General features: G+C 41.9%; 1 protein-coding gene and 1 long non-coding RNA gene across 4 annotated transcripts in view; one reads left to right on the top strand and one right to left on the bottom strand.

The window, feature by feature from the left end:
• The window catches only part of bag5 (BCL2 associated athanogene 5), a 32,422-nt gene that overhangs the window by 11,517 nt on the left and 9,245 nt on the right, over positions 1-11,660 (bottom strand). For all 3 annotated transcript variants that reach the window (XM_033642403.2, XM_033642402.2, XM_033642401.2), the window contains exon 2: positions 4,284-5,183. In XM_033642403.2, coding sequence (XP_033498294.2) covers positions 4,284-5,183 — 900 coding nt within the window. The remainder of the gene's footprint in view (positions 1-4,283; positions 5,184-11,660) is intronic.
• LOC117266955 (uncharacterized) overlaps positions 1-11,660 on the top strand; it is a 36,232-nt gene that overhangs the window by 21,386 nt on the left and 3,186 nt on the right. The window lies entirely within an intron of this gene.

The raw sequence follows: 11,660 nt of genomic DNA, 5'->3' as shown, positions 1-11,660 counted from the left end.
GAAAGGTTTTTCACCGCCGTGGTGCAGGACAGTGTGCAACTTGCTGTGTGTTTGGTTTGAAAGATAAAGAAAATTACATTTATTCAACCTGTGATTGGTGGAATGAATAAACACGATGACTGTTTGGCAACTGGAACCAACAGTTTGTCTGAACTCAACACAGCCATGGAAGCTGTGGCATCAACTGCGCAAAGCTCGTCAGCCAGGTCAGGTCGGGTGAAACATCCATGCAGCTGCAAGTAATAGGCTTAGCTCCTACAATTATTATGCATGCTAACTCTTATCGTGACGGCCCACCAGCAGATGGAGACATAAAATACAATACTTTTCAATGTATGTAAAATTTATTCATTGTGCAAAATAATAAATACCATGTTGGGAGATTCTGATAGTTCATTTTAGAGCCAATATCAGTCTTTACTGATGATCACTAGGTGTTGCACTTGACTCAACAGCTGCTCCAGAGTGGAACAGAGGGCGTGCTCCAAATCACATACTTTTTCTTTTTACTTTTAGCATGTGCTGCAGCTGTCGTTAAAAAGTATGTACTGTTGCATGCAGTATGCACACAATCAAGACACACTACTTACACATTATGTTACACCCTATACTTTGACCCGTTTGCCTTTATATTTGTTACTTTGGAGATGAAACAAAACGCCCCTAAATGAGTTCGCTAGAGACGAAGATCAACCTGGAGCTCTGCTGTTGTTACTTTGCTATGTGTGTAGTTTAATTTTGAAGGTATAAGTGCGCAGATGTAGATTCTAAATATATTTAACACTGAAATTACACCTGCAGTTCTGTCATTGTGATTTTCATAGGTATGTCCTTTTGTTGTTTGTAATATTTATGATTATTTTGTTCAATTAAACAATTAATATTCCTATTACTACTATTTGACTGGTCATCAATCACTTGAAGGCGCTGTCATTCGTCACTGCGGCTTCTGACAGATTTCAACAAGCTGTCAAGTCGTCATCTCTTTGTGGCTCAGTCGATGTGATGCATCGTCCGCTGTGCAGAGGATTGTGGGTCAGAATAGCTAGAAAGGCATGCTGGCTTGCATATTGAAAAATCAGACTGGATGTAGTAGAACATCCTGGTATTTTTGACATACTATGTATTAAGACGTACTAAATCTTTTTCTGGCATACTATACTGTGGTAGTATGGGTATTGAAACACAAATAATGAGACTTAACTTCGTTACAACCTCTGCCATCAGCTCAACGTTACAATAACAATGCCCCCCCATTTTGTGCTTGCACATTTTACACAGGACGGTGTGTCGGAATAACACCGCAACATTTCCACCTTGAGCAGGCTGTGTAAAAGGGGCTTGAGAGAGCCCTCACCTCATCATATTGCATAATACTAATGCAATAAAAGTTGGATTTAGCAGTGATGCCTTTAGCACAGGTTACTGATGCAACCTATTGAACGTGCCATAATACCAAATGCCTGTTCAGCTGATTTGCATTAAATCAAGTCGGTTTAATCTCATACACTGGACCAGATTGGCAAAATCGTAAATCAACCCAGCACTATTATACAGTTTTGACTAATTTTGAGAGGTGCATCACAAGGGCAGTGCTTCTGCCTTGCTGGGCGCCACTGCTCTCTCCATAGGAAAACAATGGCACAGCCAGCGCAGACTGGTTTTACCACTGATCATGTGTGGGTGGTTTAAGAGTGCTCACTGATTTAGCACTGCAGCCCTATAACATTGTTGATATAACGATGTAAGTTAGTGTAAAAAATCAATGAGGCAGAACCAGAAAATTCGTCTTTTCCATTCACATTCTACTTTGTCAAAACCTGGAACCTACATCACCCACAATGCAACTCCACCACAGATAGACAGGTTGGAGATTTTTCTACTACTACTGAAGCCACAAAAAGTTTTATACAACTACTTTCCCACATGCAGTAGTACTTCCTGACACCTGTTGACAGACTGATGTGTAAAATCAGCAGAGTTCCCTTTAACAGCGAGATACAGCTAATAAAATTAGCTTCTCCATATCTGAATGAGCAGTAATTTGTTGCAGTATTAACGGTTTTAGCACCAGGAGGGAAAATGTCTGCAGTGTGGCGCCAGCTGTGCCAAGCTGAGGTGTCTGAAGGCGGAGGAGGTGAAGCAGCTCCGTCACACCAGCCAGAGAATCACAATTAATCCCACCAAAATAAAAGAAGGTGTCAGGCAGCATCAATATAAACCTGTGGTATGTTCCAGGGTCAGAAGACACCTTTGATATTACTCACAAAACACTCCGCAACCTGAATTATTTTAGGACAGCATTATTTTTAATTCTCACTGCCAAGCAAACAAACATTAAAAACACCTTCTCTATTCCATTAAGATGTTTTTATTTTCAGAGCATATTGTGAAAAACAAACTTAATCAAATTAACTGAGGCCCATAACTAGGCAGCACAAAGAAAAACATGTGAATGGAGTGGTACTTGAATCAGTGCTCGAGTCTGCTGTTGTACATAATGGAGTACTCGGTAGGCGTATTATTGCTATCAGAGCTTCTGTGGTGATGTGAGTCTAATTCACTCCTGACAGTGCAGCATGATACAAATCTGAATTCAACAACAATCCACAGATCCTCCTCCGACCCACCACCCAAAGCTACTGGTGATGTGCAGGATGATGTGAGGACAGCACAGCGTTTACTTTGATGTATAGAAAATGTTTAAGCGGTGATTCCAGCTGAGAAGGTTGTGCATCCTTTGCAATATGTCAATCGACAAGAAAATAATCAAAAACTATTTTGCAGGTGTGTCCCTGACAGATAACTTACATTCATTTTGTTGTGTGTTGGGGGTGAGTGTGTATGTGTGGCGCTGTCCGTAGTGCTGAAACAGAGCAGAGAAGATGGATGGATGCACAGTGAGAGCACACCACTTACTTTAGTTTCTTAGCATCCCTGAGGAAGACGCAAACAGCTGCTCTACATGCCTAGTGCTGCTCTACGTGCCTAGCGCTGCTGGTTTTGACAGAGAATCGTCCATAAATTCAAAAGATATTCAGCGATCTGCTCAGGGCTGGGTATAGATACTCGCTACCTTTAAGGTACCACTATAGAAATCAGTGTTTCTAGTGATGCTTTAAGTGCTATCCTCTGGGATTTTTCATGTCATGATTCTCCTGTGAGTCGTTGTGCTTTTAAAATTCCAAATAAAAATCAAATCAAATCGACTAGGGCTGCATAATAAGCAAAAAATAATAATAAAGATACTGCGATTGCGACATGAGTTGCGATTTTAGTGGGAATGCCAAATTTTCATTTCGTTTTCACTGAAAAAACAAATTATGATTTTGATTTTTGCTGGAGTCTGTACCAAACAAGCATGTTCCCTTGTATGTCTGGAATATGATTTAAAGGCCTGGGCTTCTCTGTAACACTACAATGCTTCATTTATGATGGTGTGTTGTGACACATTTTACCTTTGTCAAACAAACTCTCCAGTTAGATGATACTGCTTTTTTTTTTTTGTACCCAGATCTACTAAAGAACAACTGTTTGTATGGTTTTGCTTGCAGCCAATCAAGGCAAGCATTCTTAAGTTTAATGTAACATGTGATTGGCCCTCTGCTGCAGCAGCAATAACCCATACACTCACTGGTTTGATAAAGTTGGTGAAGTGAGCGCTGTGTTTTTCAAAGAGGTGACAATTCAGTGTGCCGAGATGCCACCAAATCATTCCACCCACACACACCATGACGTTGATCAGCTCGTTGTCTTTGGTTAGTTACTCACTGTTTGATGATCCAGGATGGTTCGGGTGGTTCAAGAAATGTTTGATTTGATTTAAATGATGTGTAAAGAGTTGCATAGTTCAGCTACAAACTGCTTTGGCTGCATATTCTGATTTACTGGGAAACCAACCAATTCCACATACAGTAAAATCAGACATTCAGCTCCTTCATATAGCCTGACTGGAATGATCTTTTTCCACAACTTTCTGCTACTATGACGATTTCACTCTGAGACTGACGTCGAATTAGCTTCCTTAAATCGCATCGACCAACAGTCAACTATCTGAGGTCACCCTGCTGTTTTGATAAGAATAACACTGCCAAAATTTGAACACTGGCCTCTGAAATGTGATCATTTCATTCATCTGAGACAGTAAATGTAATATCTTTGGTTTTTACCTGTTGGTCAAAAAAAACAAGACATTTGAAGACTTCACCTTGAAGAAAATAATCTGCAGATTAATCCATAATTAAAATGATCATTGCTCGTCTATATCTTTGAGTGATGCCTACCTGCGTGTGTCGTCTCCCTCCCCCTCCAGGTCCAGATGTTTCAGCAGCCCATTTATCTCCTCCACCACCTGTTTCCTGTAGTTTCTGATCGCAGCGTTTCCGGAAACATCCAGTGCATCCAGCTCCACCTGCATCTCCGTCAGGATCCGTGATAGGTGGGCGCAGCTGTCCCTCCCGCTCAGACCCATCAGCAGAGCCACCAGCTGACTGCGCGCCACGCTCACCTTCACCATCACCTGGTTGATGCGGTTCACGGCCTCATGGGTGTCTCCCGACAGCGGCAGGGAGAGCGTCTGCTGCTGCGTGCGCCCTTCGATCACGTCCTGCACAGCGCACAGGCGTGTCAGTGCCCGATAGCGCGCCTTGCGGAGCGGTACCCTCCCTTCGGTCTTGACTTGGGTGAGCCTGAGAATGAGCTCTTGGAGAGCATCCACCAGCTCGTCGCTAATTTCAGCCACCCCACCGGATCGTTGAGGTGCCACCACGCGTTCGTCCACCAGCTGCCGCGCCTCGTTGCTCAGCTCCTCGATGGCCAAGCGGGATGGATGTGTGGCATTCTCCTCCAGGTAGCGCAGGAGGCCCTCCACCTCCTGTGCTGCTCTCTTTCGTGCCCCCTGCAGCTCTGGTTTGCCCTCCGTGTCCACCTGGTCCACCTCCAGCAGCAGCCGTGTCAGCTCACGCTCCAGACGTTTGTATTCTCGATCATTCTGCATGCCGCTGAAGGTGCAGACCTGAGGCCCCAGAGACGCCACCTCCTTCTGGACCTCATACAGCCGCATCATAGCAGGGTGCTGCGGGTGATACGGCTGCTGCTGCTGCTGCTCCATCGGATGTTGCTGCTGCTGCTGTGGACCGCCATGGTCCATCCTCTTCCCACCATCAAAGGGCTTCCCAAACAGGCTGCAGAAAGAGACAGATCAGAACAATAAGCACCAATTCAGAGCAGAGCCTCAGCAGAGCTAACACAGTTGTTTGCTGGCCAGAATGGGTGGATTACTTGAAAAGTTTCTTTCAGACGCTCACAGCCAACACTGTTTGAATTGGACCTCCAGCTAATATCTGGGCCTCTGCCAGAGCAGCTGGCATAAAGACAAACTCTGCAACCTCCGCCAAATATTTAAAACTCCACCGACTCCAGAGGAATTCACAACAACATGGTGAAATGGAAATGCTGTTAGCCCTGTTGTCACATGCTACTTAATATGTAGACAACATGGCATTTCTGTGTTTGAAATGAAAGCAACATCTTCATAAATCTTTCCTCGCTGTGGAAAAAAAGGCAACAGCATTCCTGCGTTACAGTAACCACACACGACCTTCTGATATAAACACAATGGCTGTTATGTTGCACTGGAGACGGTCGCCCACTGGCACCTCAAAAAAAAAAAAAAAAAAAATCCTAAGATGAGAAACGAGCCGAGGATAAATTGTATCTCCACTTTGCAGGCAGCTCTGTCATCCTTAACATGTCAGAAATCCAGCCTGCGGGCTGAAGAGTCATTAAACATGAACATAATCCATTTTATGTGTGAGCAATCCTGACGCTCTACCACTGTGCTGTCACTTCCCAGTTTGCTACTGGTTTCCAGAAATGTTAACCAGCCTCATCTGCGTGGAACGTTTGTCACGTTAACGAGAGAACTGAAGCTGCAGTGTTCGGTTTGTAAAAAGGACGATTTGTCTTTTGATTCTTTGTGGCCTTTTTGTCAGACTGTAACTAGTAGTTTTTGACTAACACTGGATTCTTACAGCTGAGACTTCTATCAGTGTTTAAGGATATTTCTGATACGAATTCTTCCAATATTTATCTTTTTACACATGTCTTGTGATGTGATTCAATTCACTTCAATTAAACATAGCTTTATTTATCCCGAAGAATATTCTTGTGCCAGTAAATGTTTCAAATTACAGAAACAGCAAGTACAGTAACCACAATTTCAACGATTCACAACCAGTTTTAGAACAAAAGAGTGTTAAATATCTGACAAAATATACAAATATAGAAGACAGAAGTGTTCTCAAGGAGCAGAAGCAAAAACCAGTGTCTAATAGAGCAACAGTAGGAAAACAAAATCAAGATAAATACTGACTGTGACGTTTAACAGTTGTCACTGCTCTCTGAAGAACTCAATAAAAGGTGACATCTTTTCTTAAGTACCCCCCCAAAAAATATCTGGCATTTCCGGCTGACATATACATGCTGATACTGATGTATCTGCAATATGCTAATATCACTTCTGAGGGTAATTTCTGATGCCAAAATATCAGGCCATATTCATCTTTTTCCATCTTTTTGTATAGTGACCAAGATAAATACCAAATATGATGACTTACAGTTAAAAAGGAATCAACCTGTCGTCGCTCTCTGTGTGACGAACTAAAAGGTGACACCTTTTCTAAAGTTGTAAAGCAAAGTACATAAAGTATCGGACATTTCTGTGCTGCAATTTCTTGTTAGTCATCAGTTGACATATGTGCCGATTCTTATGTATGTACGTTCACAAAACATGTTTTTATTGTCTGTACTGAGGGTATGACTGGAGTTTGGCAAGCGAGCATTTATGTCTGCAGTTCCTTACATGTGGAATCTTCTGCAGAAGGACTTAAAGTTGCTCTTGTTGGTTCCTCTCGACCGCTTCAAAGTGCTGTTGCAGTATTTTTTATATGCAATCACCTATATGCCAATATCATGGTGTATATTAGCTGGTTTTATCTTATCTTAATCAAGTGTAGTTGCCGTTTTTTTTTTTTTTTTTTTTTTGCATTTTTTTGGTTCATTTCTAGAGCTGTGCATTTTTATTCTGTATTTTTGTTCTATGTTGCTGCATGTTTCGGCAAGGACGCTCTTGAAAAGGAGATTTTTAATCTAAGGAGGTTTTTTTTTCTGGTTAAATAAGGGTTAAATAAATAAATCAAAATAATAAATGATAAGCTAATGTTAACAAATTGGATTTCTGAAGCTAATATTTCTATCCAGTTCTTGAAGTTACATATTGGTGTGTGTACCAGGGAGGTGGTGCACATTATGAGCTGCCCAGACAGAGAGCCTGATATAGAGACGGCAGAAAGGAGCACCAGCAGCTTGTGAAAGGTTCAAGAAAAAGTCACAGTACACCGAGGAGTAAAATATAGCAGTGCTGGTGCTGTATAGCAGTGAGCGGCAGCCCACTTTGAGCTCTGCTTATATCGAGATCTGAGGGTATTTCTGACACTAAAATACTGAATATTCATCTTTTTACATACGTACTGTGACCAAGGTACATATTAAATGTGACTCTTTATAGTTAAAAAACAAACTTGTATGTGCTCTCTGTCTGGATTACTTATTGAAGGAGACGCCTTTGCTAAATGACCCCCAAAAAAAACTGTGTGGATACTCATGTATTTGTGGAAATAAACTTCTCTGTCCACCTGCCACTGCGGCTGGTGGATTCCAAAATCTACCAAAATAGATTACCACTGTTTTTTGGCTGGTGAGTGAAGCACATCGAGCAGGCGCATGCATATTTTACCAGCATTTGGCTGGAGCCTGGAGCTAATTTCCAACCCTGATCTGCAATAAGTTAATATCCACCAATATCTCAGCCAAGACCATCAATTGTTCTCGTAATTAACAGAGTAGTAAAACCAAAAACAGTTAAAGCAAAAGATCTTGAATTAGAGCTGCAGTGATACACTGGTTTAAAGGTGTACCGGGATATAAAAGCTGACAGTTACAGGGTGTCAGGTATCAGATGGTTAAATTTAATGCTTTTTACGACCTGTTCAAGACATCAAGACACATTTTAACCAAATTTAGGGCAGATTTTTGGAGAAATCATGTTTTACTTATTTAAGCATCGCAGGTAAGTGTTGCAGACAAGTAGTATATATTTGGTCTTGTGCAGAGGTTAGTGTTATGTAGGAATATTGTTGTTAGAGTGAGTTAAAGAAGACACCCTGGGTTATCATACTGTGTACATGTGCTTACCTACGTTATTGGAAAAAAAGCAACTGGACAGAGAATCTCCCCTTTATTTTAGAGATGGGCAAAGCAGTTCTTTAGATGTTACTGAATCACTAGAATCAGTTCATTTAAAAGATTTGTTCAAAAGATTCGTTCACTGAATCGTTCAGTGCTTGGCGGGAAGAGCCCTGACTGTGTACGATGTAGTCCGACTCAATGAACTGATACACAGCTGAGCTGCTGCTGCGTCTGCCCTGCACTGGTGAGTCTCATTACTGGCCAGCCTATCGTTTAAGTTTGTTTATCTGGAAACTAAGTCTGTTGAAACAATGGGGAGGTGTGTGATTGTGTTCATGTGGCTTGACTCCTGGCTACATTAGCTGTTAGCTTGGAGAAAATGATCCCTAGGAAAGTGTATCGCTGAGAAGAAATGATTTGAATCACTCAGGGATCGGGGTTACGTTGTTCACCAAGTGATTCGTTCACCAAGTGATTCGTTCACCGAGTGATTCGTCACGCGGTAGGCAGTCCCTCCCTGCACCCTGGCTGCCTCGCGACTCGCGAGTAATTCATCGTTCACACGGACCGAATCAGCAGTTCCACCTTGGCCTGCACACTCGCTGCTGAGCTGAACTGAACTGAGAAATGAACAAATCAGTTCAGTACGTTCACTCAACAGATTCATTCTTTTGAATGATTCGTTTGCGAACAAAACAACACTACTTTATTTAGTTATTTTCAAGGGGGAGACTTTTTTTCACAAACTTCCATACTTCCAAAATGGTTTCAAGTTTCAATCATAGTAATAAAATGTTTGTTCAACCAACAATAACCCTCCATTTAAGGCTCATTCTGACTGATAGTAATAGCAATTCCGTGATACCGTGAAACTGCTGAGAATGTTATCATACTCTGAAAATCTGTTGCAAACCTACTGTCAACACCAAGAAGGCTGACTGTACCAAGAACTATTAATCGGCAATCCTCACAAGTGGAAGGTGGAGTCCACACCATAACTTTAACGACAGCAGAAGACGATATCCTTTGGATCACTTTCAGAGTCATTTGATGAGTGATACAAACACTGGCAGCCAAATCCTTTCAAATTTACAGGGTGTAAGCTGCTGACACAGCTGGAGCATTATACTTCATCAGCGTGGATGCTCACTAAAAAATGTTCCTGCTGACCCACAGTGATTCATGAGTGATAACTTTATTTAACCAAAGAACATCTTAACAGAGAATAAAAATCTGTGTTTCACCTGTAACCAAATTTAACAGCAACAAAAAAATACATTTGTAATATCTGTTAAGACATATCCTGGTTATATAAAATGACCATTGCTGTGAAATACCCCAATTAAGTCTGTTACAAGGTTCATGTATTATCATTCTACAACACAGGGCTGTACAACAAAGTCCCTTTATGCCAGTGGTTCCCAACTGGTCCAGCCTCAGGGTCCAGATTTCTTCTTCGTCATTAGTTCGAGGTCCACACAGTTTAAAATACTAATTTTCATACTTGTATTTGGCCATGTCATCGAGCTAGTTTGTTGTCTCTAGCCCTTTTTAAATAGGAATTGTGCAAATTTGCAGGAAAGCCCAATCAGCCTTCTTTCAGCATTGGCATTAAAAACAAAATCGGGGAGTGCAGCAAAATGCCGCCTACCTACTTTTGTTTATACAGAATGCGCCTTTTTCGGGGCAATGGGGGGCGTGAGCAAGTAACAAAATGTGTAGCTCAGCGTGTGACGTAAACGGTGACATGGGAGGGAAGCCTCTCGTAAGTTGGCCCATCCTTCACCGTCCCCGTCATCTGACGGTTAACAGCCTCTTCGTTTGCGTGGACAAGGAGGGCACGCAATTCCTTGTCTCCCCAGTTGCTCATCTTTACAGTGTCTGTCAGGTTTGCTTTTCCCTCTTGCTTCTAGCTGCTCGCTAATTCCTGCTATCAGCTGTTTCCTGTTTATCCACCGCCAGTGGGTCGCACATGCGGCGTCATCAACAGCTCCTCCCACAAGTCATCAACAGCCCCTCCCGTAGCGGAAGGCGCCTCGTTTTGTTTAAACTAAAAAGGTTCCGCTGATATGTCTACCCTACCAGGCGGAAAATTGGGCACCTCAGATCAATTCGCCAATCTGGCTCCGTGTGTCGAAACGCTCGCAGCTTGCCAGCACAATGGCCCAACATTTGCGGAAAATCTGGCAGTGTAAAAGGGGCTTCTGTCATGTAGCTGCCTGTTAGTCACTCACTCTACAGCAGGAAAGAACACTTCAAAATAAAAGCTCTGTGCTAGATATTCAATGTACTTAAAACATAGTGGTTTTTTTTTTTTTTTACAAACTTGACATGTTTGCGAGTCACTTGCGGTCCATTTAGAATGGACCCCTGACCCACTTTCAGACCAAGACCCACCAGTTGGGAACCACTGCTTTATTCTACACAAGAAGACATAAAAACTATTTTTTATGACAGAGTACGGAGGACGAGTTGAGGAGTCTTACTGCCTGAGGAAATAAAGACCTGCCATTTAACAGTAAAATAAAAGACTTACTGAAGCTATTTCACTGTAATAATAATAACAACATAGTAATAAAAACTTATTTAACCAGGAAATGTCTTAACATAGATTAAAAATGTCATTTTAACTGTTAAGTTTGGATGCATAAGCACATGTATGCATGAGGAGAAAACATAATGTATTAATAAGCAGAGTACTATGACCCCACATATATAATCAGTATTGTAAATATGTCCCTTTACTTCCTCTCAAAACCACTGTAAGCTGATCGATATGAGTGCAATGATGTCTTCTCTTGACCTTGACTGCTTTTGTTGAGTCCGTTCATATTTCTTATCAAATGTAACTCCACATGAATCACGTGACAACCCAGCTGACAACAAGTCGAGAACAAATGCCCACATAATATATTCATGTGAAATTCTTAGCCTTTACAAATCATGCAAGAAAATGAATGAGGTTAACCTACATTTCGTCTCGACAAGAGGAACACCCACATGACAACCATTGGGAGTATTGCTTAGTATTTCTATCGCACTCGCTGGCTGACATGATGCTGATAGCTCTCTAATCCACACACACAATCCAACCTGCCCATCAGGCTTTAAATACTGAGAGGGGAATGAACTGACCAACACCCAAAATATGAACACAGCTCAGCCAGTCTCTGCACACACTCACAGATTGTGTCAAAGTGTGTCACAGGTGCCTCAAGCTGAGAGATGTTTCCTAATTCAACACTACTCAGAAAAATGTCATTCACACGATGTCACTGTTTCCTCAGATTCATTTCTCATTCATGATGTTAAATTGTCTCTGGAGCCGAAATACCAGAACTTCTCCGACAACAAGATTTACTGCTTTACTCTCTTGTGAATCACTGTGAACTGACTGTCTTTGGATTTTGATT

The sequence above is a fragment of the Epinephelus lanceolatus genome, chromosome 15, assembly GCF_041903045.1.
Source record: "Epinephelus lanceolatus isolate andai-2023 chromosome 15, ASM4190304v1, whole genome shotgun sequence".
NCBI classification, from domain to species: Eukaryota; Metazoa; Chordata; class Actinopteri; order Perciformes; family Serranidae; genus Epinephelus; species Epinephelus lanceolatus.
This window is presented reverse-complemented; position numbering and strand designations above follow the sequence as displayed.